Genomic DNA, 27,712 nt, shown 5'->3' with positions numbered 1-27,712 from the left:
CAGCCAGAGCAGGAGCTTGGGCAGAACAGCCTCTCAGCCCCGAAGGGCAGATCTTGCCCCAGGAAGATGCAGAGCTGGGGCAGCAGCAGCGGCTGAGCTATCTGCTACCAGTACTGGCAAAAGGCTGGGAAAGGGGGGAGAGCACTGCTTCTGGAAAGGGCGTGTGCTGGACACTCGTCTTTGCCTGCTCTCCTGTTTTTTTGGGTGCAGACAGAGCAAGTCTGGCTGTTTTGTCATCTTTGGACATTTTCTGACCCAAGGACCTACCTATTTGACCTCGGTGCTGAGCCTCTGCTGCCTGCAAGGTATGCGCTGCTGCAGTTCTTGGTGTGTGCCGGAGGAAGAAGTGCCAAAAACGCACAGGGGGAACAGAGAAGCCCTATAATGTGACTGAGCAGAAAAGATAAGCCTTTTGATAAAATCCTGGTTAAAAGGAAATTCTCAAGATTGTAAGCAAAAGGTTAGCCCTTTGTTTCCTAGAGGAATTCAAGACTGAATCATGTGGCTTCATTTTCAAATTTGTACAATAAAAGCAACCTTCCAGCCCCGCATGTTAAGTAACCGTTCGCCCTAGCAAGTGATATGGAGAAATAGTGTGAAATGGGGACAATGGGCATCAACTGTGATTGTATATGTCTGCCCAGGAATGTGGGTATGGTGACTGGTCATGGGTGCGGTGTCTGGTCACATAGGCACACAGCTCTGAGGAGACGCCTGCCCTTCTTCCTCTAACAAAGGGGAGACCCTGCCCTTCCTCCTCTAACAAAGGGGCTATTTAAAAAAGAATGAGAAAAGGATGAGAGATATTCCAATGCTATCTAGAGGGAGGGAGTGCTAAGTCTTGCTGGAGAAGACCGCTCCTTGCTGCAGGCGCAAGGAGACGATCGGATGGTCACAAGGACATGAATCACCACTCCTTGCTGGAGAAGATCCGATGGTCACGGATGGTCACAAGAACATGAATCACCTACAAACCTGCAAGACCACCACATTCCAGGCAAAGGACTGATAAGCTAATTAACATACGAAGCAGGTTTAGGTAACGAATATGTATAGGCGTTAATTGAATATTCATATGTTTTATTGTATAAATGTGAGATGGTTCGTCACTTCGGGCATGCACGCTTGCGGAGGAGCGATCCCCCGTGCATCTGCGCGCAATAAACATACCTACTTTATAACTTTCGAGTTATAGAGTCTAATTCCGCACGTCACAAGAGTAACAGAGGCCTACACGGACCGACTTCACAAATGGGTGCCTGCGGCGGGGAAGCGGAGCCCCGGAGAACGCGCCGGGAGCGGGCGAGCGGGGGGCGGCGGCCAGGGGTGAGGAGCGGGGCTGAGTCCCAGGGCGTGTGGCAGCGGCCGCCCGGCGGAGAGGCTGCCTGGGGGCGGTGACAGCCCCGCACACCTGGCGCCGGGCCGCGCTCCCCACCAGCTCGTTCCCGCGGGCGGGCCGCCGTGAGGAGGCGGGGAGCGCCCCCCAGGGGCGGGGGCAGCGCATGCGCAGCAGGTCCCCGCGAAGCTTGTCGCAGCCGCGCTCGCTGTCCCGCCGGCGGCGCCTCCTTTGTGACAGGCGGGCCGAGCCGGGCCCCGCCCCCCGCGCGGTGTCGGGCGCAGACGGAGCGGAGGCGCCATTTTGCGCTGCTGCGGGAAACAGTTTGGGAGGCTCTGGCGGGAGGGAGGCGGCAGCGATATCTGTAGCGGTAATAATAACAGCAACAATCATAGCAGTAGCGGTTGTGGGTACAGTTGCTGCTCGGGACTAGCGTCCCCATTCGCCCAGCCCCGTGGCCAGGACTCTGCCGACATGAGCGACGTGGAGGAGAACAACTTCGAGGGGAGGGTGAGTGGCCGTCCCTAGCCGGGCCGTGCTGAGCGGGGGTGACCTGACCCGGGGAAGGGGAGTGGGGGCGCTCCGCTTCCTCTGGCCCGGTAGGGGTGGGGGCAACGCAGCTTGTCTCTAAAATGGCTTCTTCAGGCGCCCGAATCTTGACTGGGCCGTGGGCCGCTCGCGTCTTTCTTCTCTCCCTGTCCCTCCTTTTGTTCCCCCCTCCTCCTTCTTTCTGCCGACCCGATGCTGAGCTCCGCTGCCTTAAACCTCACACGCTTCCTTCTCCCATCACGTAGCCCCGTCCCCGTCCCCATCCCCCTCCGTCGGGGTGCGGGCCCTGAGCCTTGGTGCTGCGGGTTCGCCTCCACCCTGCTAGCGCAGGCTTTTTCTTCAGAAACGGGGCTTAGAGCGCTGCTGTAGCCCGGTGTTTCCCCCCCCCCCCCCCCGCTTCTTTCTTTATTTTCTTTCCTTCCCGTGAGCCCGAGGCGCCCTGTTGTCCCGGCCCTCTGTTGTGTGCCGGGGCCACGCTTCGGCGTCGTTGCCCTTCCCCGTCCGCACGCTGCCTGCCGGCAGTGCCGGTCTCCCGGTCGCGGCTGGGGGAGCGCGGGCCCGCGCAGCGTGGCCGAGGCCTCCGCCCGCGTAAACGAGGAGGGACTGGGTCCGCTAGTGAGGGTGCGCTGCCTCTCCTGGCCGCGGGCCCGCAGACGGGATCGTCTTCGGGGCCAGGCTTCCTGAAGCCGTCGGGGAGGTACGGTCTTCGTTGTTAAACCGTTGAAACTCCTTGATCACGCAGCTGAAGACTTTGAACAAGCTGCTGTGGCTCTGTAATCTTGTTAGGCCTGTTTCTTCTCTCTTCCCTCTGACTGCTGCCGTTTTTCATGTGCAAGTATGACTGGTCCCTTCCGTTTTCAGTATTGGGGTTTTTTTTCTTAGTGATCATCAGGGCAAGCAGGAATTAGAAGCTGCTTGAAACAGGAGTTAAATGCGTGCTTTGTCCTTACTGCATCGCTATTTCCTTTCTTTAGTTTTGCAGAGATGATGTTGTTGTTGTTCATTCTTTAAAAGATTCTTTAAAGGAACACCTGAGCATCCTTTTGGTGACTTTCTCTGATGAACCGGTGGCAGTAGCTTTGCAGTTGTATAGGGTTACTGCCTGGGGAAACAAGCGATGACATTTTGGACGAGCAGTGTCACATTCCAGTAATTATTTTTACAGGAGTACTGTTAAGCTTCTGTAGTGCTGGTTAAAAAAAACCCAACCAACCAAAAAAAACCAAAACCAAAACCAAAAAACCCAAGGCTGAGAGTGCTGTACTTGTCTGGGCAGTGACTGGCTGCTGCTTCTTCCTCCAGATAGGTAAACAAAATCTGTTCTTGTGTTGATTGCTTGGACAAAGATGGCTATATAGCTAATCTCTGAAGGGAAAACCAACTTAAGTCTGAGAAAGTTGAGCAACAAGTATGCTTTGTTAATTTCTTAAAGTTTTTACTTTAGTCTCCCATTTTACAGTAAGACTTGGATTTTTAAAATTATTTTGTCTCTATTCCCACTGTGATTTATTATTAGGAAATATGTTAGGTTCATCCACAGAACATTTATGTTAGGTTCCTTAATGGGTCTGTTAATGTTATAAAGCTGATATAGCTGTGGGGTTTCAGTATTTCTGCATGCTTTCTGCTGCCAAATGTAGAAGTAAAATAATGTTTTGAGAGTATGTGAAAAGTCCTATGTAGCAGTTTCTGTGACTGCTACTCTGCTACTACTTAGCTGGCTTGGTTTTTTGTTTTTGTTTTTTTTCTTTGTGATGGAAAATTACCTGTTGGAGAGAGCCTGCTGACTGTGTTGAGTCTTCGTTTGGAAAAAGTTCTGTTCTTTTCTCTCCCTAACACTGGAATTTCTCAATCAGTCTGGCATATGGCAGTGTCTTGTCTGCTGGTATTTTTTTTTTGTAACTGAACGTAATTGCGGGTAGCGGGTTGATTTATAGTTTTGGGGTTCTGTGCTACTAATGAAGAACCACTTGTAAGCAGTTCTTTTCTTCTTCAGTAATACTTTTTTGTTGTTGATGCTACTAAAATACTTGAAATAAATTATATTTCAGACTGTAACATTTTATGTTTCATTTTCAGTGGAAATGCTTACAGGCATAAAATTAAGCATGTGCATCTTTGGTGCTTCAGTGTTTAGTCTGCTATTGCCAATTGAATAGAACTCTATTGTACCGAATGTCCTGGTGCTTCAGTTTGCTACATTTAGGCACGTGGAACTGGGAGAGTATGGCCTGAGTTTTCAATGGGAGAAAGAACTGCAGAAACTGGAAAAAAGTTTGTAAAGAACCTGCTTTCCTGGAAATTGCCGCAAATAAGAATTCGGAGTACCCTTTCAGTGTCGTGTCTGCCCCTCTCAAGTTTAAATACTAAATAATGTGACGTGCTTTTAAAAAACCAAATGCCAAAGGAGTAAGGGAGTTCAAGTTTAGTTCAAGTCCTTTTATAGTCTATCCATGTAGATGCATATTGGCCCAAAAGCACTTTAGTTAAAATTCTTGCAAGTGGTGAAGAAGTCAGATGCACTGAGATGAAGGTGGTTACTTATGAGATGTATGGAGTTTGTCTTGGAGAGATTAATTAGAAAGTGTTTGGCTGCTTACTTTGTGAAGAAAAGATGTTCATACATAAATAATGATAATTCAGTTAATTTTTTTAATTTTCCCACAATATGATCAGAAGTTTTACTTTTTTTAAAAAAAAGCTTCCTTTTAGCAGCGTTGAGACACTGTCCATGTATATGCTTTGCTTCTAATTTATGATTTTAAAGTCATAATGTTAATTCATCTGAACAGGAAATTTAGAATAATCATGGAAATAACTTTCCAATGAGATAATGCAAATAATGTAATGTAAAGACTTGCATTTTGAAAGTGTTGGGTAGAATCATTGTTGACATTGTAGAGGTTTGGGGGTTTTTATTCTTGAGGTTGCTTATTTCTTTATTGACTTTTTAAAGCAAATGTTAATCAAGTATGCTCAGACTAATTAACATCTGCTCTGTTTCTGTGTCATTTTACTTCAACTTAAGCAAGGTCTGTATTATGAACGTGGCTGTTTGAACAGAAGAAATCCCCCCCACCCCAAGCAAGCATGATGATTTAATGGAAAGAAATTGACAGAAGAATTAGAAATATAGTGGATGTGCTAGAGCTAAGTTTGTGGATGTAAAGAAGAAAAAAGGTTTTAAGTCACGCTTCTTATCCAGTGACTTGACTTTTGGAAAAGTCATAGGATTTTATTACCATTTAATGTTCTTTGTGAGCACATTAGACAGATGAGGCTTATTTTATCCTTTGTTGCTGTCAGATGACAGGCAGCTCTTACTTCCTTCCATATTTGCTGTTAATTTTAATAAGATGTTGTTCATTTGGTGCACATTCTGTGATGCAACTTCATTAAAACGTTTCCCAGAGCATTCAACAAGCTGGAGTCCGAACAAACCTGCACTTCAGAAGCTCCAGTTGAAACTTCGATAATTACTTTTTTTTTAGCTTCTCATATTTGATTTTTGTAATCTTAAAAGTTTAGTAGATCATTAATGTGCTGTTTGTCTAAATAGATAATAATTTTTATCAGAACAGAGACAAAACTCCATTTTGGAACTCCACATTGGTTGTCTTCCCTCATTCTAATGAGCTGCCTCTTCCTGCTCTATGCAGAATCTCACGGTGATCTCAGTCTAATAAAGCACTTGAAGAAATACATGATTTTGCATGTGAGCCATCTTGTTGAAGGAAGTGTGCGTAGTTCATATGTATGCAAGTGCCTTTTGGGTTAGCTTCACTGTGAATGTGTTTTGTATTTGCTTCATGAAGCTTGTATGCGAAATACTTAATTTCACATGTGTTCTGATGTTAGTTACTAAATCTGATCAATTTTGAGATCACGGGGTGGGGTGGGTGGGTAGGGGGGTAAATAATGGGTGAGAAGTGTATTTAGCCTATTGTATTCGATCTCTCCTGTAGTGGCAACCTGCCACCTGTGTGGAAAGGCAGGCGTGTTGTTTTCCATATCTTTTGAAATACAGGCTGTGATGGTCTGCTTATGCTCAGGAGTTCTGCATTGTCTTGGAGAGTGCTGTGATCACCCTGTGGTTTCCAAGACCAGTGTGGGAAAGGAGACTATATTTTTTTTATCAAGTTTAATAAATTCTAGATTTTTCTGGACCATGTCAGCTGGGAAGACGGCTTTTTTTGAAAATAAATTCAGTTTCCTATCTTCCATATGTGATAAAGGAGTTACTACAGAACCCTTCCTGAAGAGGGATGTTTTCAAGCCTCAGTGAGAAAATGAACTTGTAATTTTGGAAAGTTTATTGCTGAAGCTTCCTCTTCCTCTTTTTCTTTTTTTTCTTTTAATCAGAGGAGTATCACTGAGAAATGTGTAGTTTGCTGATGTTGGTAACTTAAAATATACATGACTTCAAAACAGTAAAACTTGGGAATTGCTTTCTGTATAGAAGCTTATTACATATACTATTGAAATATTTATAGAACAACAGCTAATTAAGGGTTCAGTTTTATTTGTAGTATAGAGTGACAGAATATAGTATGAAGCACAGATTACTTCTCTTGTGAGTTTTGGGGAAGGTTGGTAGATTCCTGTCAAAACAGTGGTTAAAACGTAATCTTGTCCTTTCTTGTAGATTAAATATCACTAAATTGACAGTTTATCTGGTGAATGTAGGCTGTTGCCAAGTATGTTTCTTCTTTGACTGTTTACATTTTTCTGTCCCTTTCCAAAGTTGGACTTTTTTTATTTCTTTAGTTTGGGCAGGAGTTTTGAACTTTGAACTGTCATTTTGCTGGCTTAATGGTATTGCTAGACTACTTGTCCTGTCATTTTTTGACCACATAATGTATTTCTTCTTAACAAGGCCAAATGAATTTCAACTGAAATTTGTGTGATTTAATGATATTTTTTTTCTTCCTGTTTTCTTCCCGTTTCACTTTCCATGCTTTGCTATAGAAAGCTTAATTTAAGCTTATTCAGTTTTTTGGTTTTTTTTATTTAGCATCTCATTTTGATAGCCTTTCTGTCATACTCTGAAATGGTATGACAAGTTCAGGATGGAAGTGATGTAAAAGAAAGAACAATTTTGTCTTCTCTCCCCCTGCCCCGCCCCCCCCTCCCTTTATCATACCTTCTCAAGATAGGTGGAAAACTGGAAAAGTAATTCTTACAGATTTTTGCAACCCTGCTTTGCATAGAAGCGTTTCGAGTGCTTTTAAAATAGTGATAAAATTGGAAAATAGCATTTCTAGAAGGATGCAAGGAAGATAAATGCTAGATATAAGTTGCATCAATTACATGGTTTAAACACTTGTACCAGTATGGACAAAACACATTGACATGACTGACATGCTCAGCTGGATCATCTAAAGTTGTTGATAGTTGTTCAACGACTGTGTTTATGTGATCATGAGCTAATGGGGGGGCAGGGGGGGTGGAAGGCGGGCATGTATCCTTTCCATACCACTTTATTTCATGTTCTTTTTGGGAAGACAGAAGGTGGAAAGGTTGAAAGTTACTGTTCCTGCTCTCTTTAAATGCTTCTAGCAGTGCATCTTCTTACCCAGAGAATTAGTAACTGAACCTGCAGTTTTTAGGTTTGGTATTTACCTACGATAATTTCTTTGGCTCCAAGTTCCATTTCTGGGTGAATCATTAATCCCATTTCCTGGTACGTACTTGAGGAAGCCACCACGTCTTATTCTGAGGAAGCACACTGTTAATGATTGAGATTTTTTTAAAACTACTATTTTAGGCGGGATTTTGGTGGGTTTGTTTGGGTTTTTTTGTTGTCAGGGGGTGGGTGGGTGGATGGATGTTTTTTTTGTTGGTTTTTTTTTTCCCATGCAGAAAGTGCTATTGGCAGAGGTAGCATTTGTTTTGAAAGGGAAGTCTGATCTGAAGAGTGTTAGGAAGTTAGCTGGCTGTCTCTTCCTACAGGGTGTAGTGACAGCAAATCTAGATGGTTTGACATGGTCACAGTGAGTATCTGCCTGATAGTTTGTAAGGGTGAAAGCAGTGACTGGACAGTTGCATAATAAAGCCGGAGGCGTTAAAATATGTACTGTTTTGTAAGATAGTTGTGGGATGAGAAGCTGAGTTTAAGAAACAGTCTTATCTGTGGCCTTTAGATGACTGAGGATCTTTAGAACAGAAAGATAAGAAAATGCTGAGTATCCAGAGAGAAATTGTAGTCTTTTCTCTTTTAAGCAGTATTTAAATTAATTTCTGTGATAATGATGTAGGTAAGATTGGAACATATAGGTTGCTTAAAGGCTAGTACAGAATTGAGAGATTTCAATGCTTTGGGTAATAGAGGTGTTTATTTTCTCTTGTTAAAGATGGCATATTAAGAAAGAATGTGTAACTAATTGTCTCATTGCAGAATGGATATAGATTGTTTATGCAGAACAACTGGGTCGGTCTGTGATATAGGCTAAGATATAGTTTGCTAATTATTTCCTTATAGTAGGAAGTAGAGGAGAAAAATTCTTTTAAAGTGACTCCTTGAAGTTCTTAATCCCTACCTCTAGTCTTGCTGGTCTAAATCTTGTTAGGTACTTTTTCAGCATCATCCTTAAGTCCTTAAACTCTTGTAGTCTGTTGTGATTCCCTTAGTATCTCCTTTTGAAGCACTGTAGGAGATATAACTAGGTGATGTATGTTGCATCAGAAGATGAGATGTAATTGCCTGCCAATGAGAGACACAGTATGCAACTGCTAACAGGTAATCTCTCTTTAGCTGCAGTTTACATCTACAGTTTGTTTGAGGTAGTTTGAAATGTGTAAAAACTTACACTGTCACTTTTGTCACTCCAGTTTTAAAGTTGTATGTTTGAGTGCAGCCCCTATAGGGGGCTGCAGGGCTTGACCTATATGAAATGATGTAACATTTGCTTTTGGCAGCTTAATACATATTTGTTGCCATAACTGATACTATTAGGAACTCTGTGGGCAGTGTCATAAGATGCTTCAGTTGAATAGTTAAGGACACTGACTTGTACAGTGTATGGGGATGATTGGGTCTTTGGTATTTTTTGTACCTCCCAGCTCTTCTAGATTGTGCAGTGTCTAGATTGGGAGGATGGGTGTTTGTTTTGTTCAAGTTTCTTAAGCTCTTGTTGTTCAAGAATTGATCTTTAAAATGTAAAAAGCATGGACGATGCAGTATCCTCATGAAGGAGTGACTGAGGAAGGTGAATTATTTGTCTTTTTATTGAGGGATGCTGTCTAAATCTGAATGATGTCACATTGATCAGCAATATAGAAGAACATTCACTTTTGCTAGGGAGCAAAGTAGAAATAATTCCCAGATAAATTTGCAATTGTTGCAGGAGTTGAAGGAGTAAAGGCAGGAATTAAGGAGGCTATCAAACAACGAAGAGTACCAAAATAGAGGCGAGGTGATGTGGTTCTAAAGGGAAATTTACTTTCTATAGTGAACCAGTGGATTTCAAATGTAAAAATAAAACCACCAAGTAAAATTTGGTAATATTTAAGTGCACATACATCCTTTTATTTCAGTGAAAGTCATGTAGCTAGATCAGCAGATAGGCAACTTAGTAAGGGTAACCTGTAATGCAGACCTGATTATATGGTCCACATGTCACAGCCAAGCTTCAAATTTGGCCCTCATTGATAAATTTGGCAGGCCTATCAGACATTCCCCCTGTGTGTCTTGTCCTTTTTATTGAGGTAAAGGGGAAAGGTAGTGTAGCTGTAATACTTGTTAGTAAGGAGTCTCTCAGGTTCCATTTCTGGTGGATTTATTGTCTTGAAATGTGAGAGCTGCATCCTTTGAAAAGAACTTTAGCCCAAAGTATTGAAGAATGTAACTGCAAAAGAAAATGCAAATCTGGATGTAGGCAGAGTAAGAAATAAATTGAGAAAAACATCATGAGGACAGGCAGGGGAAGAAATTATGCAAATAAACATGAAATGTGATGCTTATGGGAGGGGAACTGGCTATGTGGTTTCTTCATTAAGAATTTTGCACATTTTTTGTAAAGTTACAGATGTATATACTATACTATTCTGTAGGGGTTTTTATAGCTGAGCTCCCTAGAAATGCTGTACACTACAAAATGTGGGGAAATCCTACCCTGCTTTTTGTTTGCTTGTTTTCCTAGTTTTTTTCCTGTGTGCATTACCACACAAGAAAAAAACCCCTCCTGTCTTTACTTCTATTGGATTGTTTTGAACTCTGTAGTATTACACATCTTGTTTTATATGGATTAAGTTATATGCAGGAAAACAGGATTAAGAATGAGGAAGAAAAAGTAGGAAGAAAAATAAATTGTTGCATATATCTATGTGCATGTATTATCAGAGTAAGTATGTGCATAGATAGGTTTTGACTGGAAATCTTTAGCTGTTCTGTTGAAGTGACAGTGTCTTAGTAATAATGTGTAGGAGTAGAATTTGGGATATTTGATACTGAGAAGAACATAGTTATTATTTTAGGGGCAAATCACAGTTATTGATATCAATACTTTAATATATTTGTGCTAATTAGTTTTTAGTGTATCTGTGCCTCTTAAAATCTGAAAGGGGAGGAGGGTAGCTTTGAAAATACAGTAAACCACTGAGAACTCAGTAAGCTCATTGTTAGAACATAGACACTTATACAGTTATAAAAATATTTTTTTAAAAAAAGTTGTTTTATAAAATAGTTTCTTGCACTTTACCTGCTGGCTTTTCAATTTGGTAGATAACATCTGAACTCCAGCAGAGTTTTATAATCCCCACGTGCTTAAATATACTAAATGTTCTTTTTCCATTAAGGTTAATGTTCGTGAAGAAATTGAAGAGTTTTTTCCAAGAATGTGGAAGATAAATCAAGATAAAAGAAGGCTAATGAAAAGTATTAAAGATCAGAAAATTAAAATTGAATGGGGGAAAAAATTGAACAGAAGATTGGTCAGATAGAAGCACTTGAATATTTTTTTAAGGCTATAATGAATTGTTTGAATTGGGGAAGAATACACGAAGTATGAAAAATGAAAAACTCAATGAAGAATGAAGAAAAGTAGAAAGCAAGAGTGAAGTAGAATTAAAAGAATCTGGAAGAATGAATGGGTCCTAGGTTAAGTAAATGTATGGTTTATGTTCCAGTGTCTGTATGATCAAGTTGTAGATGAATTTGCATGATTACTTAGTTAATAGAGTATTGGTGATCTGGTTCAAGCAGGGACCTATTTGAGGAAAGCATACAATATTAACAGTGGGTTAGCAAAATGAAATTTGTTTTGGAGGGTATTACCTAACCATTTGTTTTTCAGGAGCAATCAATATTATAGAATTACTGTATTTTAAATGTTAGGAGTTAGGCATTTATACAACCAATACCATTTTTAATACTGTCTTTTTTGTTAGGAGTCTCGCTCCCAGTCTAAATCTCCAGCTGGGAGTCCTGCTCGTGTAAAATCGGAGAGCAGGTCAGGATCTCGCAGTCCATCGAGGGCTTCCAAACATTCTGAATCGCACTCTAGGTCAAGATCAAAGTCAAGGTATGTCCAGACAGTTGTTCATGTTAATTCAGCGTTGCTACTTATGCCTGTTCTTCTGGTACATTGGCAAGATTTCTTTTCCCCTTGTTCTAAAAAATCATAAACCTTCTGGTATTAACAGGGCTATGTTAATTTGCACGTTAGTGATTACACAGTTGGGCATAGTTGGGGAAAGATTCCATGAGTAATAAAGCATGGGTATGAATAGAGAAGGCAATATAAATAGATGAAGTAATGTAGAAATCACAACTAAAATTTGTAGATATATCTTCCAGGAGAGAAGAGATTGCATCTCAGTTCTGTAAAAGTTCCTGCCTTCTTCCCCAAAAATCTCAGGAGGGGACATGACTCTTGTGTGGACCTCTTCTTTAGGGGAGAAAAAAGAAAAAGTCAAGTGAGAACTGCAGCAAAGGTAGTCTGGGTTAGATAAAAGAAGTAAGCTCTATAACTGTTGGAAATTTTGGAAGGCGCTACTTGGGGAAGTAGTTGACATTGCCTCATTGGAGGCTTTAAAAACAAAATCTGAAAACTGGCTTAAATTGAGCATGGATAGCTTCTTGATTTAGGGTAGCTCTAAGATTGAAATTCATTTTTTGATGCTGCATGTGTCCTTTTCTAGCCCAAGCGTGTGTATACAGAGGCAAATTTTGTAGCTCTCAGTTCTGAGAAAGCTTGCTCAGAACAGAGGAAGAATGTCTTTTGTGTCTTTTGTCTAAATAGGTTGTAAATGTTACCTGGCTTATACTACCCATCTTCTCTCTTCCCTTGTACCGTTGTACTGGTGAAAATAGGGAGAGCTACTGAATCCATTCATGAATGGAGAGAGAAACCAGAAAACAGCATTTGTAGCTTTGGAGCGGAAAGAGGAATTACATAGTATTATGTTCCTGCTCCCTGGTTCTTGGGAGAGATCAGTTACCCATCTTCCCTATCTATACACTTTATACCAGGGCAGCTGATAAAGAGTTACATACTCTGAATTCCCAAAGTTCAGCCAAATGTTATAGCTTCTCTTCTTGCAGTGTAGCCAGAAAATTAACTACTAACTGTTGTTAGGATATAATGCCCATATGAAATCATGCAACTTTGTGATGATGCTGGTTAAAAACTGAGTTTATCATTGGCTAGATATCTGCAAAGAAATGCTTGAGGAGTTAAGCAGGGGTATTTTTCGTCTTGAATAATTTTCAAACCTAGGTGAACTTCATTTGTAGATGCTGCAGCATCTTTCAATTTTTCAGCCAAGACAGTTTTTTAGTGTTGCATATCTGGTTTCTCTATTATTCTGCCAGTGTTAGTTACAAGTGCAGCCAAGCTGATAGAAGTTTAAACTTCGAACTTCCCAAAAACTGTTGTGAATATAATTCTCTTTGTATGCCAGAAGTACTGTCACAGTTAAAAACGCTACTGAGTAGGTTAAGAGTTCCACACAGTCTTTAGATGTGCAAAGTGGAAGAGACTTAACTATTTTAATTTTGGAGAGCCTCAAATAAAATAATAAAAAAAAGATTTTTCTCTAGGAAGTGTAAGGCTTACAATTCAATATATCATGTGTATTTGACCTAACTAAAAGCTTTCTCTTTGTTGAAGATCCAGGTCCAGAAGACATTCGCACAGACGTTACACTCGTTCCAGATCCCATTCCCATTCTCATTCCCATAGGAGACGTTCTCGAAGCAGATCGTACACGCCAGAATACCGTCGTCGAAGGAGCCGTAGTCATTCTCCAATGTCCAACAGGAGAAGGCACACTGGCAGCAGAGTATGTCATGTTCATCAAGGCTGAGTATCAACAAAACAATTCCTTACATCAGTGTAGTCTAGGTTACCTGCAGGCTGAATTTGACCTTCTGTTTTGTCACTGCATATGGAAGTTTGGGGCAGGGGTGGGAACAGCAATCTCTGTCCTTAGAGCTGGGCATTTATTTCTTGGGCCTGCAACTGGCAGGGCAGTTGTAGAAATTCTTTGGAAACCATACCATTACAATACGTGCAGGTAGGGTGACACCTGCTTCTGTCTATCTGCTCTAAGAAGCTGAACCCTTCTGATCTTTTTGTTACAGTTCCAAATATATATACCCTTCACAAAAACATGATCTTCCTTGTGCATGCTTGCAACCTGACAGTATTGGTAAGATTGACTATAGGAGCCAAAGAAGAAAATTCTCAAGTGTTTATTTGCTCATACAGCCCATTATGTTGAAGGTTGTTTGTGATTGTGTGAGTTTATACCTTAGACTAATTAATTTGGTTTAACTAGAAGTGAACCCATGTGTTATTAGCTAACGTGTAAATCTTAATAGACTAGAAAACTTCCGTTATGATAAGGATCAGTAAGCCTCTCGAAATGTAGATGAGAAGTATCTCTGTATGGACAGGAGGAAGTATAGGTACACCAACCAAGATCGAAGATACTAATCTTATGTTATTTTGAGAGATTTCTGCCAATGGCCGCCTTTATAATGTTTCAGTGCCTTAGCTTCTGGTTCCATGTCACTTCAGGCTGATCTAAATGAGTGCGGTTATACACAGGTCTGCCTCTTACTTGATGAGGGCTGTGGTACTTTTCCAGTCCTTCTAGTTTTAGTCTGGTTTAGTTTCTCTGAATCTTTTACTAATCCTGTCAAAAAGGATATAGTTTTTTAGCAGGCTTACCTTGGTGAAGCATCTCACCAGGACCAGATAATACCAGTGTGAGGGAGAAGACAAGACTGTGTAGAAAAGGGCAGGACTACAGCAGTGCTAACGTACAGTGGCTTAAGCTGTTGTGAAGCAACGTTTGTAGTTACACTTCCTGTGGGTTGTTGCCAGTGTGTAATCATGGTGTAGTAAATATGAATCTAATGTCTTGAAAAATTGGCAGGAATAAGTGAACTTAAGAAGGGTTAGCAGATTTCCTGGTGAAAGATGAATAAATCTGCTTTACTGCTTTAGGAAACACTAGAATATTTTGCTCTGTGAAGAAGTCTTTTTGCCTTGGAAATGACTCTGTGAAACATGAAACTTGTTTTCACAGTGAATTTCACATTAATTCTAAGGAGTAGTTCTAGTAGCATCAAGATGAAACTCAAATCAACCAGATGTGAATCCCCTAAATAGCAAGGTCCTAAAGACACCACGAAAATTTCTAGCAATTTTGCCACTTCTGATCTTATAGAGAGAGCTTGCATACTGTGTTGATGGGAGGCAGTACAAGATCCTAATGTAAAAGATGTCTTGTAGTCCTCCACAGTCAGTTTAGTTCTTCCAGTTGTGATGTAACCGTCACTTGTTGCTTAGGGTACACAGACTGATTCTGAGTGCTTCTCTTGCCTCAGAAAAGGTAATAGGGTTTAAGTGTAAGGGGGATGTAAAAAATAGACAGTACTGGTATGTACTGTATGTAGGGACTTGTCCAAACAATGATTTAAATGACAGATACTTCATTAGACTCACAAGAGTTTCAGTAATAAGAGGAGTATAGCTGTTAATGCCGCTGAATTATCAGATAGATGGAAATACGGAGTAAAAAAGAAACCTAAAGCTGTATAATTAAAGCTTTCAAATGACAAACTGCCAGGTTTTGTTGTGCTCTTCAGCTGTAATAAGGAGCTGTTGAAGATTCATGTCTTAAAAGAAAAGTTTGAACTTTGACAAATGGAAAGAAAGAAACTTCAAGTATGATTAGTTTGGGCATCTTATTTTCACAATGGATTCCTGCACAAAAGCACTGAACCAAAAAACACAACCAAAGATCTAAACCTGTTCATTCTTCAAGTCAGGCTGAGAGGCACGGTCTGAGACATAAATTACTGTACATCAGTGGCTTTGAAAACCTGAAACTGAAATATAAATTTTAACTCTGTCAACTTCCAGTTGTTATTGTAGCAGAAACGTTAAATCCCTATGCCTCTTGCTGGTGTTTTTAAATTGCTGCATCTAGTGTAACAGGTGCCAGAAGCTTAACTGAAAAAAATGTTAACTTTGATCAAAATAATTCTTACAGTGGAGTTGATGTTAGATTAACTCTCTGGCATGCAGAGAAACTTTGAACCTCATAGAGAAATTGTACAATTTCATATTTGACTTCCTGTAGTTGAAGTGAAATGTATTAAGTAGATCTGTATCGCATAGATAGAGAATCAAGAGTCTTGCTGTAGAAAAGTGCCTGTGCTTTTGGATTACAGTTTCACAGAACTGGCCTTCAACAGTTGTTACTATCTAGATGAAAGAAGCAAGTGATTTTTCATCCAGTTTACCAGTGAAAAGAGATAAACTTTCAAATGTAAATATTAACTTTCAGTACAGTTGGATAGTAAGTGTTGAGGGGGGAAGAAGTTTTGGTAGAAGCTAAATTATAGTTCAGCTCTCTGTGCTTAGGAGCTCAAATGCGTTTAGTGTGTGCAGCTGGAGGCAGCATGCAAGTTTTCAGTACCGGTGGTGACAGTGCAAAAAGGCTGAAAGAGTGGGAGTTCAGGCTGCCTGACCTTTCTTAGCATGGACTTGTATGTCATGTCTGTACCTTATTGGTGATTCGAGTACAAAATTCTGATAAAATGATTTCTCTTATTTTATAGCTTTTCTCTTATTCTATAGCTTTTCAGAATACTTAATTTTTATCAACTGAGTTTTTTACCAACATGAGAAGTTTCTCTTTTTTCAAAAATAAAATTAATGGAAGTAGTGACTTTTTGAAAATATCTTAAAATCAGAGTAACTGTTGAAGTGTTAAGCTTTATAATAAGGTTTCATTTTCTTCAGATTAAAAACCTCTGGGAATTGAGAAATTTTGATGTAAGAATGTATAACTTGTTTTTTTTATAAACTTAATTGGAGTTGAACATTTGTCTTACCAGGCTAATCCAGATCCTAATACATGTCTTGGAGTGTTTGGTCTCAGTCTGTATACTACTGAGAGAGACTTGCGTGAAGTCTTCTCCCGTTACGGACCTTTGACTGGTGTCAATGTGGTTTATGATCAGCGGACTGGACGATCAAGAGGATTTGCTTTCGTGTATTTTGAGAGAATTGATGATTCTAAAGAGGTAAAGTTGTGCTTTACTGCTTTAACAGGTGTGCCCCCTGTGCATGGTCTTCATTAATATCTGGGGGTGGCAGGGATAGAGGGGACATTTTTCACTTGTGTATTCACTAGTAGGTTCTGATGGTGAGATTAATTTAAAGTTTTGTTGAAACAACATGGCACTTCTAAACAAATGAAGCATTTTAGTTCAATGTTCAATGCTTAGGCAAATTTTGAACATGAGCTGTCTGTATTGAATCACTAATGAGCATTTGCTTTGATTTTAGTCTGTTACTTCAAAATGAAAGTAAATCTTTAGAGAGGTGCAGAAGCTTCCTAGTATTTTTGAATAGTTAATTTTCAAAATATTTTGAAGTAGTTTTCTGTATCTAGATTCTCTTTACTTTCCATTTTCTTCTCTGCAAGTATGTCATCATGCACTTGAAAAATAGTGGGTTTGTCTTGATTTGTGCCTTGGTCAGTGATGTTGCTAATTATGTGGATAGCTGTTCATAGCTGTGCTGAGTTGTTAGTACAATTGATCTGTACAGAAGGAATCAAAGAATATGAACAGCAGCCTGTGTTATGGTTCACCACAGTAAGCAGTACTTTTTTTTTACCTGTGTAGGGTTAATGTAAGCTTTAGAATGTTCGCTGAAATTTGAAGGTGAAATTGCTATTAAAAGTAAAGGCAAATCCATTTTTCAAAAAATTTTTTTCTTTAAGCTTTCACTGTGAGATTAGCTCTTGGACAAACTGAGTCACAGAATTCAACCATCTTGTTACGGATTAACAACCTTGGGCAGATGTTTTAGATTTGCTGTTTGATTTTTGCTTACATTTGTTAAGTGTATTCATAATGCTTGGATATGACTTTTCTCACTTAGCACTGGAGGGAGGGAGGGTGACAGCTGTGGAATCTACTATCAGTAGCTGAAAAATGAGAACTCTGATGCTAGTTGATGACTTTTTTTAATGAAAAAATGTTTTGTGGATGACTTGGTTGAACTAGACTCAGTTCTGATCTTTGATTTCTGGTACGATCCAACAGAGAATCAGCTTATGGGAAGAGTAGGATTTGTAGATGTATATATGTGTGGGTGTTGTAGGTAGTAGGGGTAAGTAAGAGGACATAAAACTTCCTTTAGTGTCCCTTCTGTATTTTCCCCACTATCACTTGGACAGGCTGAGAGAGGAGTTGGTGGGGTGGATAGCTGTATATCCATGTTTAGTGGCCTACTATCTTCTAACTTTTAACCCTGTATTTTTTTGCACTCTTGAGTGCAGTGGCATTTTGAAAATGTGACTCTCTTGTAGAACATTCAACATCCAAAATACTTGCACAGTTATTTGTTACATTCATGTGCCAGTTTTGTCTATTTTACAGCTTCATATGTCTATAGAAGTAGAGTTTTTCCTAGTTGCCATGGGCAATGGTCATGCATGACACCATGCATTTCTTAAAATGTTCTGTGTAAATAGCATGAATTAATTGGTTTGGTATAAAGCTGTTTTGGCAGATACTACAAAACCAGAATGCAGAGAAAAAGATGGGGTATTACTTGTGGTCAGAAATACAGAAATTAAGATGAGCACCTTAAACAGGAGCTGAAATAATTGGGAACGTAATTAAACGCATTTTTTTATTCCCCAGTGGACTAGTGCATGAAGAGGGGGAAAGGATGCAAACCCTCCCAGCGCTTGGAATTTACATAACTGAAATACTTTGGCAGAAAGGACAGGAGAAGAACTTTTTCATTTGACTTATTTTATGGGCCTTCAGGACAGATTTAAAGATGGCACTAAGTGGCAGCTAGTGTACAAAAAGGGGATAGAGCTATAGCTGTGAAACTCTGTGACAGGCCCTGTAGGAAAACAGTGAAGGACATGGAGTAATTCTCTGAATGGAAGATAAAATCTGAGAAGTTCAGTATGCATAAAAGCAATGACACTTGAATTACTTTTGTTCTGAGTAAATCCCTTTCCTCTTAAAAAAACAAACCAAAAACCAAAAAAAACCCCAACCAAACATCCAACACCCTAAGCATCTGAATAAAGAGAATATAAAACTGTAGATAAGATGCTGAACTGCCTTCCAGCCCTTTTAAAGCAGTCGTAGGTGGATTAAATATGTGCAGAATTCCAAAGAAAAATGAGGATTTCTAGTGATCTTCACTGTTGTTCTTCAAAGAGAGGCAGCACAGGGAAGTCTTTCAGCTGATGTGCTCTCAAGCACTAGTAATATTAAGACTTGACTCCAAATGAATTGTTAGTAGTTTAAACTCATAACTTGGCCTAAGATAGATCAGTGTGCTATTGTGTGGATTCTGTTGTGGCTGAAATCCCTCCAAGATCTTTGTTGTAGCTGGTTACCTTTCTTACAAATTGGATCAATTATTGAGCTGGTTAAAATGTTGCTGAGCGTCAAGATTCTGAAACAAAGTGATGCAATGTTTCTAGTTCCATAGGGTGGTGAAGACATTTTGAATTGTCAACTAGCTTGATGTTGCAGAAATCAGTAAGACAATGTAAACTAGTGTTTCTTAAAGGTGGTGCTTTGCAGTGTTCTAAAAACATCACAGGGGCAGTAGTAAAAGCTTTTCACCAGACTTTCAGAACTTCGTGTTGCTTACAACACCATTACAGCCTTGTCGTTAGCTGTTCACGATCATCCTGGCTATAAAGAGGAGCAGAGCTTCAGTGTTTGCTTACTAGTAGAGCAGCTGTCAGAGCATCACAGTACCTTCAGTCATTCCACCTTAAGAGGACTGGGAAAGAAATGCTGGATGAATGTATACATTCTAAAGATTTCATGTGGAACCTCTTCTACTCTGAAATTCTGCGGAGATTGAGATGAAACTTCATGGTCTGACAGAAGGTTCCTTCCCCATTAATGGTCTCATTGCAGTGGTCTAGCATTTGCAAGGTAGCACTTCACTAGATTGTTACATTCTGAGCCATATCGAAGATGCTTCTGAACATGGTCTTTTAGTTCAAAGGGTGATGATAGCAGGCGGCAGATGTTGAGGACTGATGGATGGCTGTCCAGAAGACCTGAGGTTTTGCTGTGCTGATGTTTTTTGGTGTGCTTGCTCGAAGCCTATTTGAAAAGCTTATGTTTGTATCTACCTTTTTCTAGAAGAAAAGGTATTCTTTCTTACAGGTATAGTGGTTTTTAATTTTTTTTTTTTTTTCCCCGCAAAGTTAGAGGTTTTTAAAAAAAAAACAACAAAACACTAAGTAATACTTGGTATTACTTTTTTGCCTTGTGTGTTGCAGTATCTTATGTTGACTACCCTCTGCTAAGTCTTTAGAACCACACATGCAACACTGTGCAAAGGGCAAGATCTGTAAACATCTGTGGAGGACCCATTTCTCAAGATTGGAGTTCTTTTTTTATGTAGTTCTCAGTATTGGCAACACTGGCACTGATCCAGTGTTGTAATACTGCAGTTTTGCGATATTTTTGCTGAATTACAGGATATTCACCTGCCTATCGCAATAGGATTTTCTTCCTGTGTTTAGAGGAATGTAAAATTTTATGTACTAGAATATGAAAAAAAAAAAAAAGAAAACAGTTGGGATGTGTGTGGAATCTCAGGGTTAATAATAAATTGAGAGGATTATGAGTGATAAGTGTTGGCTGTTCAAGGGTGATGATTCCTCCTACAGTTACCAGGGATTTCATGTGCCACTATTCGGCTTTTCAGTAACTCGGAATACTAATATTAGTTGTTTAAACCAAGGCTACTGTAATGTACTATGTGTCTATAGTAGCAAGAACTCATCTGAGAAGCATTGGCTACAGCAGCTGTTGGCAATACGGAAATTTTCTGTTTTCTAATGCTAGTTGTATACTCTTTGCAGTTTTGACCACCTTTCAGAACAGTTTTCTGAAGTAGTGTTTATTAGCAGTAAAGACAAACTTTATATAGACAAACTGAATTATTAATTCAGTTGGCAAAGACCAGAATAATAACAGGATTTGTCATTCTGTTTTGTAAGACGCTTAATCTGTGGTGCAAGCAGACCAGCTTAGGAATGTCGTTATTGACCAAAACTTCTCCCATAGCTTGTTGAAGAAATGCTTTAAGTATTGTTTGTGGTATCAAAAGGGGACCCTTGATATACCATAACAGAATGCAAGAAGGTCTCAAGTGTTTGCAATTACAAGTTGCAGACTCTGGAGACTCTGAAATACCATGAAATTGCTAATACTTGCAGAAACATATCCAGTTACCCATTCTGGTTTTCTAAAATCCTGTATTTCTTGACTCTTACTAAACTCTTTGAAGTATGCTTTAAACATAATTAATACATGTTTAAGATCATAAAATTAGATATTTAAAAATTATCACTGACTATTCTAATAGTAATTCAAAAAACAAAGCCTCAAACTAGACAATATAAATCCACTTTTGTTCAGACAGCAGTAAGTGTAAAAAGCTGTGTTTCTTATTTTCTTTCTTCATCCCATCAGATTATTTTTTTCCAGATGTCCTCATTAAATCCAGACCTGAACTTTAGTTAATACAGGGAGGAGAAAAGCTAACCTATTATGACTGTTCATACCATGCTGTACCTGTGATACAGTAGAGGTGCTGTTTTATTGGTGGTGTTAAATGCAATATGGGAAGGACTTCAGGTAAAAAAAAAAAAAAAAAGCAAGAACCCCCCAAAAAACCCACAGCAAACAAAAAAAGACAGTATCTTACACAGTTATTTTTAAATCATGAAAATACACTCTCGGAATGAGTCCCAGCATATATTGTGTTTAACTTTTCAAGTATTCAGTCTGTACATCACTAACTTTGTAGTGATGTCACATTATTGAAGTAATTCAAAGCAGTTAGATGCAGTTGAAGTGAAAGCTTGATCTTTTGTTCAACACCAATGGTGTCTTGAACTCCATAGTAGAAAGGTAAAGCGGCTGTGATACCAGCTTTGCCCAGTCAAGTTCTCTCTCTCCCTTCTCCCCACTTCCTCCCCACACCCTTCTCCAATGACCTGTTTCCTTGTCCAGGCTGCTGTGTGTGGCGTTATCCAGACTGAAAGATCATTTTTTTTCAGTGAATTCTTGATTGCTTAACAAATATCAGTCACCTGTGCAGGTGTGTGCATATAACTAAAAGTTCAGTGTTTCAAAACTTCCTTTACCTAAATGCCAATACATGTATAAAACACCACATACTGTAATAAATATCAAATTAAATTGGAATCTGTTAAATGTAATGCTTCCTTTCTGTTTTTGGCACTGGAGGCCATGATCCTGTAGTTTGGGAGCTGCTCATTTTGTCAAACTAACACCTTACAGATAATAATTTGAAGGAGGTTTTGTTATTATGAATGGGCTGCTGTAGGTTAAAACCTGTAATCTAAGATTGAAATATTACCGGTGCTATTCCTGATCCTCATTTTCTATTTTCTGACTGCAAACATACAGATGTATATTCTGGACTACAAAGTCTTATTTTCCGCAGCATTTGCAACCAAAAGTAATAGTACATGTTTGTAGGGATCCTGTTTGCTTGCCTGCTCACTGTTACCTTGCAAAATCCGTGCAAGTCTTTCGACAACATTCAGGTATTTGGAAGAAGATCCACGCTGAAATAAAAATGGACTGTTGATAGTTAAAGGCTCCTAAAGGGGTAATACCTGTCTTAAACCCCAATATAATTTGATTTTTCTCTTTAAAATGTTTCATTTGATGGTCTGGAAAATACACTTCTCTTTCTTAAACGGTGTTTGAGAATGTCTTTACATGGTTAGAGTGAAAGTGCAATTTTTCTTTTACATTAAATGATCTTAACATTGGTGCATACCCAAAATCAGCAAGAAAAGTGAATTTAAATGTTTTAACATTAGTCTAATAAAATTGTAAAATCCAAAACCGGTTCATAACAAAACACAGACGTGTCAGTAATTAGAAGCACCAGTAGTTTTTTACAGCCTTTGTACAAAGTAAATACTTTTGTATCACTTGTCTGAAACAGGTTTTCAAATAGTGCTTTGGATCCTATTGCAGCAGTCCTTAGGTAATAATGTCAGCTTAGGTACTGTGTTTCAAAGACTTGAGGTGTGGTCATTAGAAACGATGCAAAGAATTTGAAAACCTCTTTGGAAGGACCTCCCAGTTGCTACTGTCCAAATGTGAGTGATACAAACTATCAATTGCTGTTGGATTCATAATGGCTTATTGTAGATTGCAACTTCTCTGTATTTAGGGAATGCAGTCAAAACTGTAAAAGGCTTTCTTATGTTTGTATATGTAATAAAGATTGTGATTATTTAATTTTTTTTTTTACTTGGCAGTTATTGTTGGCAGCTAAGCTAAGAAAATTAAAGTTTTAATTAAAAATAAAGTAGGTCGTTAAACGTTGTGACCAGGGTATCAGAGTTTCTTGCAGACTGACAACTGTGAACTAATCTTTATCCACTGAAATGTAACATGTTTCTTGGTACTTCCAAGACAGACAATCAAGTCTCAAAATTAACTCTTCATCTGTCTTGCTCTTCGCTGTACTACCCCAATGTCAAAGAACTCTTCCTCTTAGAGGTGTTTGTTCTTTTCACTAAATAAAACACGTGCCAGGTGTCCTAGTTTTGAGGTGGCTTCTTGTCAGCTGAGTTTATTACTCTGCAAGTTGTTGATTGGACGTAAAAATGCCAAGAAGCAGAAAATTCCTTACTTTTCAAGATAACGTGCATATTGCTGCATTTCCAGAAAGGTGGTTTTCATCATGAAGCTGATTTTTCAGCCAGCTATTTGCAGCCTTCATTTTTAGGTTTGTGCACACATACATTCCTAGGATGTGTGCACAGATTTATTTTAATCTAGATCATCCTTGTGGAAGAGGACTTTAAAAAAAAAAGAAAAAAAAAAGTCCCTAGGCTAGGAAACTGAGGCAAGGAAACTAAAGCTAACGATCGTGGTTTATCCACAAAACGTACTTTAGTGGATTTTTGAAGATCTGAAATGCTGTTTGACTCTGCCTTGCAGTAAGGTAAATAGTTCTGGTTTTGTCTGGGGACAGAACTCACTAGGTGGCGATGTGGCATAGCTACAAACAGCATTATTAAAACAGACTAAGTGTAGTTAAATAGGTTAGCGATCATTTATTCGCTTCCAGTTTGGGCACATCACAGTTAAATCATGCAGGTGTCAGGTTTTTGTTTCCTCCTCTATAACATGTATATTCAATAAGTTTCTTGTTAAAGATATGCAAAAAGTTATATTTCTGAGTAGTATCGTTTCATTATTAGGAAAAAAAAAAATGCTCTGGTTGAGGTACCTTCATGTTTTGAGGTTGTGTATTGTTCCTCACAGTTAAATAATAGCAAAGTGGTTGTGTTCTTTTAACTCAAGATTCTTAACAGTGTCTCTTCTCCACAGGTGAAAAACAAAAATAAGCTCTATTGGGCTAAGTGCTGTCCTTAGTGTCACAAATTAAGTGATGTGTACTAGTATTTGAGAGATCCTCGAACAGCAGATGAAAGGATTAAAGAAAAAAATTGCTTTCTGAATTGTAATGGTTTTTAAGTCTAGCGTTAACTGTTTGTTAAAATCCTATGGGTTTGTGGTTTTTTTGGACTTGGGGGGATTTTAAAAGTTACTTTTGCGTTAATACAGTTCTCAAAAGTACGCTCTGCTCCTTTGAAAAGCCGTTTCGGTGATGCCGAGTGTGCGAAAGGCCATTCTGTTGATCCTCAAAGCGCAGAGCAGCGTGCGGGGCGGGGGGCTGCGGGGCGGGGGCAGGGCGCCTGCCCGCCCGGTGCAGCTTCCCCGAGCCGCGATTGCGAGCCGAGCGGGGAGGCAGGTTGTCATGAGGGAGCCATGGAGGCTGGGCCCGCCATTTTGCTGAGCTCTGCTGGAGCAGGCCCTTGTGAGGGAGATGGCAGGAGGCTGGGGGAGCGTGAAATGGCAGCCGGCGAGCAGCAGCCCCGCCATGTGCCCCCTCCAGGAAGCCACTTCGGCACAGCGTCCCAGTCTGCCCAGCCCCTCGGGGTCAGGGGACGGCAGGGAAGATGCCGTTTTCAGAAAAAGCTGGTTAGGCTTTCGCTTCACCTTTCTGGTGGGTGGAAGGCAAAGTCTAGGGAAAGTGGCTGTTGGTGGTTAGCACCCGGCTCTCCGAAGAAGGGCTGTGTGTCACGGTGCTCCGGCACCCCGGTGCGGTCCTGTAGCACCGTCGGCAAACGGGCCAGGGGACAGGGATGAGCCATTCGCCACAGCGGGGCACTAGTAACCAGCCTAACTAAAACAAACCCAGGGCTTGTGTTTCTGACGGAAAATAATGTGTTTTGTATGTAGCGTTCCAGTAGGATGCAGGTCTCACGTCCCTCTTCCCTGTCTGTCCCGCAGGCAATGGAGCATGCGAACGGCATGGAGCTGGATGGCAGGAGAATTCGGGTGGATTACTCCATCACCAAGAGAGCACATACACCCACCCCAGGCATTTACATGGGCAGGCCAACACAGTAAGGAGTTCCCTTCCTTCCTGTAATGGGACTAAAATGGTTTTAAACCGAATGCCTGGAGTCTGGTTGAAGAAACAGAGCCAAAGATAATTTTTTTGCATTAAGAGTTATGCCAATTGTATTTTATCACAAAGTTATTAATATAAAGAACGTGCTATTATGGTTCACATATACTACTAAATCCTACTGTAGTTTATTGTGTTTATTGTATTGTAGTTTATTTATAAATAAATAAACAACTGAAGGAGTTCTTTTTAAAAATACATATCCAGCATGGTCTCTTAATGCACCCTTAGCTTACCAAAATACTAAGGTACCCATTTGCCTTTGATTTGGATGGGAATTAGGCCCAAATCTCTGGCAGGTTTTTCTGGGGTTTTTTGGTTGTTTTTTTTTTTAAGGCGTTTTTCTTTTAATTGTTTCATTGTTAGATTGTTTCATGGCATAGTCTTAAGTGGCTAATTTACAATAAGACGTTAAAAAAGCTTTTAAATAATTTAAATCAAGATGAAGAGTAGCTCTCTACAGTAATTTTTTTTGCTCTTTCCCTAATAGCAGTGGAGGAGGTGGTGGCGGTGGAGCAGGTCGTCGCCGTGACTCATATTATGATCGGGGGTATGACAGAGGATATGACAGATATGAAGAATATGACTACAGATACAGGTACCTAATTTTTATTTTATTTCTGTAGGAACAGTGGAGTTGTTGGAATAACTGAAGAGCTAAGTGGCAAAAACTGTTACTCGGTTTGTAGCAAGATTCTGTATACATGCTTGCTATGTGTTAGGGTTTGTGGGATTAAAGTAGTCATAATCTTCGGTGTTAATGTAACTTGGTTATACAGTAAACAGTTGGGCAAGGGGTTAATTTTGCTACCTGAAGGAGGTGGAGCATGTACCCTACAAATGTGGTGGACAGATAGAAGTGAACTCGTTTTTCCATGCTGTATATAGAACCAGAGACAGCTGATACACAGTGCTGTTTAAAAAGGAGTTATTTGTAGATGGGATTTTTAATGCTTGACATTTCATAACCATCTCACTGTTTTTAATGTTATCTAGTTTTAGAGAATGTTGTTCAACAAGAATTGTAGGCATCTAGAAAAGCACTTCATGTGTTTGCAGGGCTAGTGAGAGTTTATTAAATTCTTTGGGAATATCTTACAGTTTTAAATACAGCAAATAGAGAAATATAAAAGCGTTTTCTAAATAACTGTAAGCCATAGCCAAATAAAGCTGAAATCATTCATGCAGGCCAAGTCTTTCAGTGCTAAGGAAATGGTTCTGTTCTGTAGAAGCGATGTGAATAAGGCTGCTTTCATAATTGACGTTGTTGAGTTTCTTCTTTCCTTTTCTTTAAAGGAGACGATCACCATCGCCTTATTATAGTCGATACCGATCACGATCAAGATCCCGTTCCTATAGTCCAAGTAAGTAAATACAAGGGAATAAATACAATACGGGTGGCTTAAACCTTCTTGTTACTAGAATTAATTGATCAATGGAAATTCTGAATGGGAAAGCACAAAATCTGGGCACATTAAAGCTGAGGTGATGTGTGTACAGGTAGTTTAGAGTAATTGTGTTGTCTTATTTTTTTCCAGGGCGCTACTGAAGATCAGAAGAGTTAAAAGTTGAAGATATGATTTTTAAATACAAAGTTCAGATCTTAGTTTCCCTACTGCTTTCCCTCCCATCCTCCCTTGTCCTCCATCCAGCTCTTTTACGAATCTTTGGTTCATTTAGAATATACATATCTTCAGTTGAAGTATTCCTGTTTTCCATCCCTCCTTATTGTAATACTCTTAAATATTGTAATTGTTGTAGTTTTTGTGTAGTAAAACATCTTAAGCAAAATGAAATAGAGAACCCAAAGTGCTGATACGTTTTGGAAGTCATTCCTATTTTGTTTTTAAAACAATTGGACTCCTGACTAATCAGAAGAGAGCAATGATATTTTTAAAGCTTGCATGTCATATGTAGTATACACACTCAGATACTTCAGTATAAACCTGCATTTCCACGTAACTCGTTAACCTTTCTGTTAAAAAGTTTACCTATTACTTTGATAAACAAGTAATGACTTTGAGCCTTTTCTGTAATGACAAATTTACTTAGATAGTCATGAACCAGAATTTTTTTTTTTTATTATTATTATTGTCAGGTAGTTGCTTTGAGTGTAGACTATTTGAGCTAGAGCAAAATTTGGTATTTGACTGACTGGGAAAATAGATCCTTGTACACTCAAAATTAATGCTGTGTTTTATAGATAAAGTTTCTGGATTGCTGCACAGTGGATAACATTTGAAGTTAAAACTAAAAATCCTGGGGGTTTTGTTTTACTTGTTGAATATTTCCCCTTAATCGGTGCAGGAGAGAAAATATTTATTGAACGTAGCAATTAGTTATATAATTTGCTGTTCACTTAAAAAAAAAAAAACAACACTAAAACAAACAACAAATCCCACCAATTTTTTGGTATTGCAATAATGATTAAGCAAATTTTGTTTCCAGTCCTTTTTTGGAGTTTTGAAAGTATGGATGGAAAAACCCACAACTACATGTAAACCTTTTTTCCCCCTTAATAAAAGTTAATTCCACTGATAAGTGGTTTCTTGTCTTTTGTTCTGCAGTTGGTGTCACCTTGGAGTATAGGTTAAACAAGACTTAATATTGCTGTATGGATAATAAAGTCAGCATTTATGTGTCTTCTCAGGAGCCTTATCTCCCCCGAGAATCAGCACGCAGTTCTGTGGGGTGGCTGAGCAGAGTGGGTAGCCCGGTTTTCTCTTGTGCCGCCTTTGGCACTTGCTGGAGTCACGGTGAGATG

The 27,712-nt window shown here is 39.5% G+C and overlaps 1 protein-coding gene across 5 annotated transcripts; it reads left to right on the top strand.

Annotated features, from left to right (window-relative positions):
* Window positions 1–1,598: 1,598 nt before the first annotated feature.
* On the top strand, window positions 1,599–27,489 carry TRA2A (transformer 2 alpha homolog). Of its 5 annotated transcripts, none has more exons than XM_027786451.2 (8): window positions 1,599–1,846; window positions 11,273–11,406; window positions 13,069–13,168; window positions 16,242–16,430; window positions 24,768–24,883; window positions 25,439–25,546; window positions 26,245–26,312; window positions 26,487–27,489. In XM_027786451.2, exons 1-8 carry the CDS (start codon window positions 1,811–1,813, stop codon window positions 26,495–26,497), a joined length of 762 nt encoding a protein of 253 aa, XP_027642252.2. In that variant the 5' UTR covers window positions 1,599–1,810; the 3' UTR covers window positions 26,498–27,489. The 5 variants fall into 5 exon arrangements, with proteins under 5 accessions (XP_027642252.2, XP_055659514.1, XP_005237253.2 ...); XM_055803539.1 differs by having other exon boundaries at window positions 12,997–13,168; window positions 25,442–25,546; XM_005237196.4 differs by having other exon boundaries at window positions 1,600–1,846; window positions 12,997–13,168.
* The last annotated feature ends 223 nt before the right edge of the window (window positions 27,490–27,712 follow it).

The sequence above is a fragment of the Falco peregrinus genome, chromosome 5 (genome assembly GCF_023634155.1).
Source record: "Falco peregrinus isolate bFalPer1 chromosome 5, bFalPer1.pri, whole genome shotgun sequence".
Classification (NCBI taxonomy): Eukaryota; Metazoa; Chordata; class Aves; order Falconiformes; family Falconidae; genus Falco; species Falco peregrinus.
The sequence above is the reverse complement of the archived record's forward strand: the minus strand, read 5'-3'. Positions and strand labels throughout refer to the sequence as shown.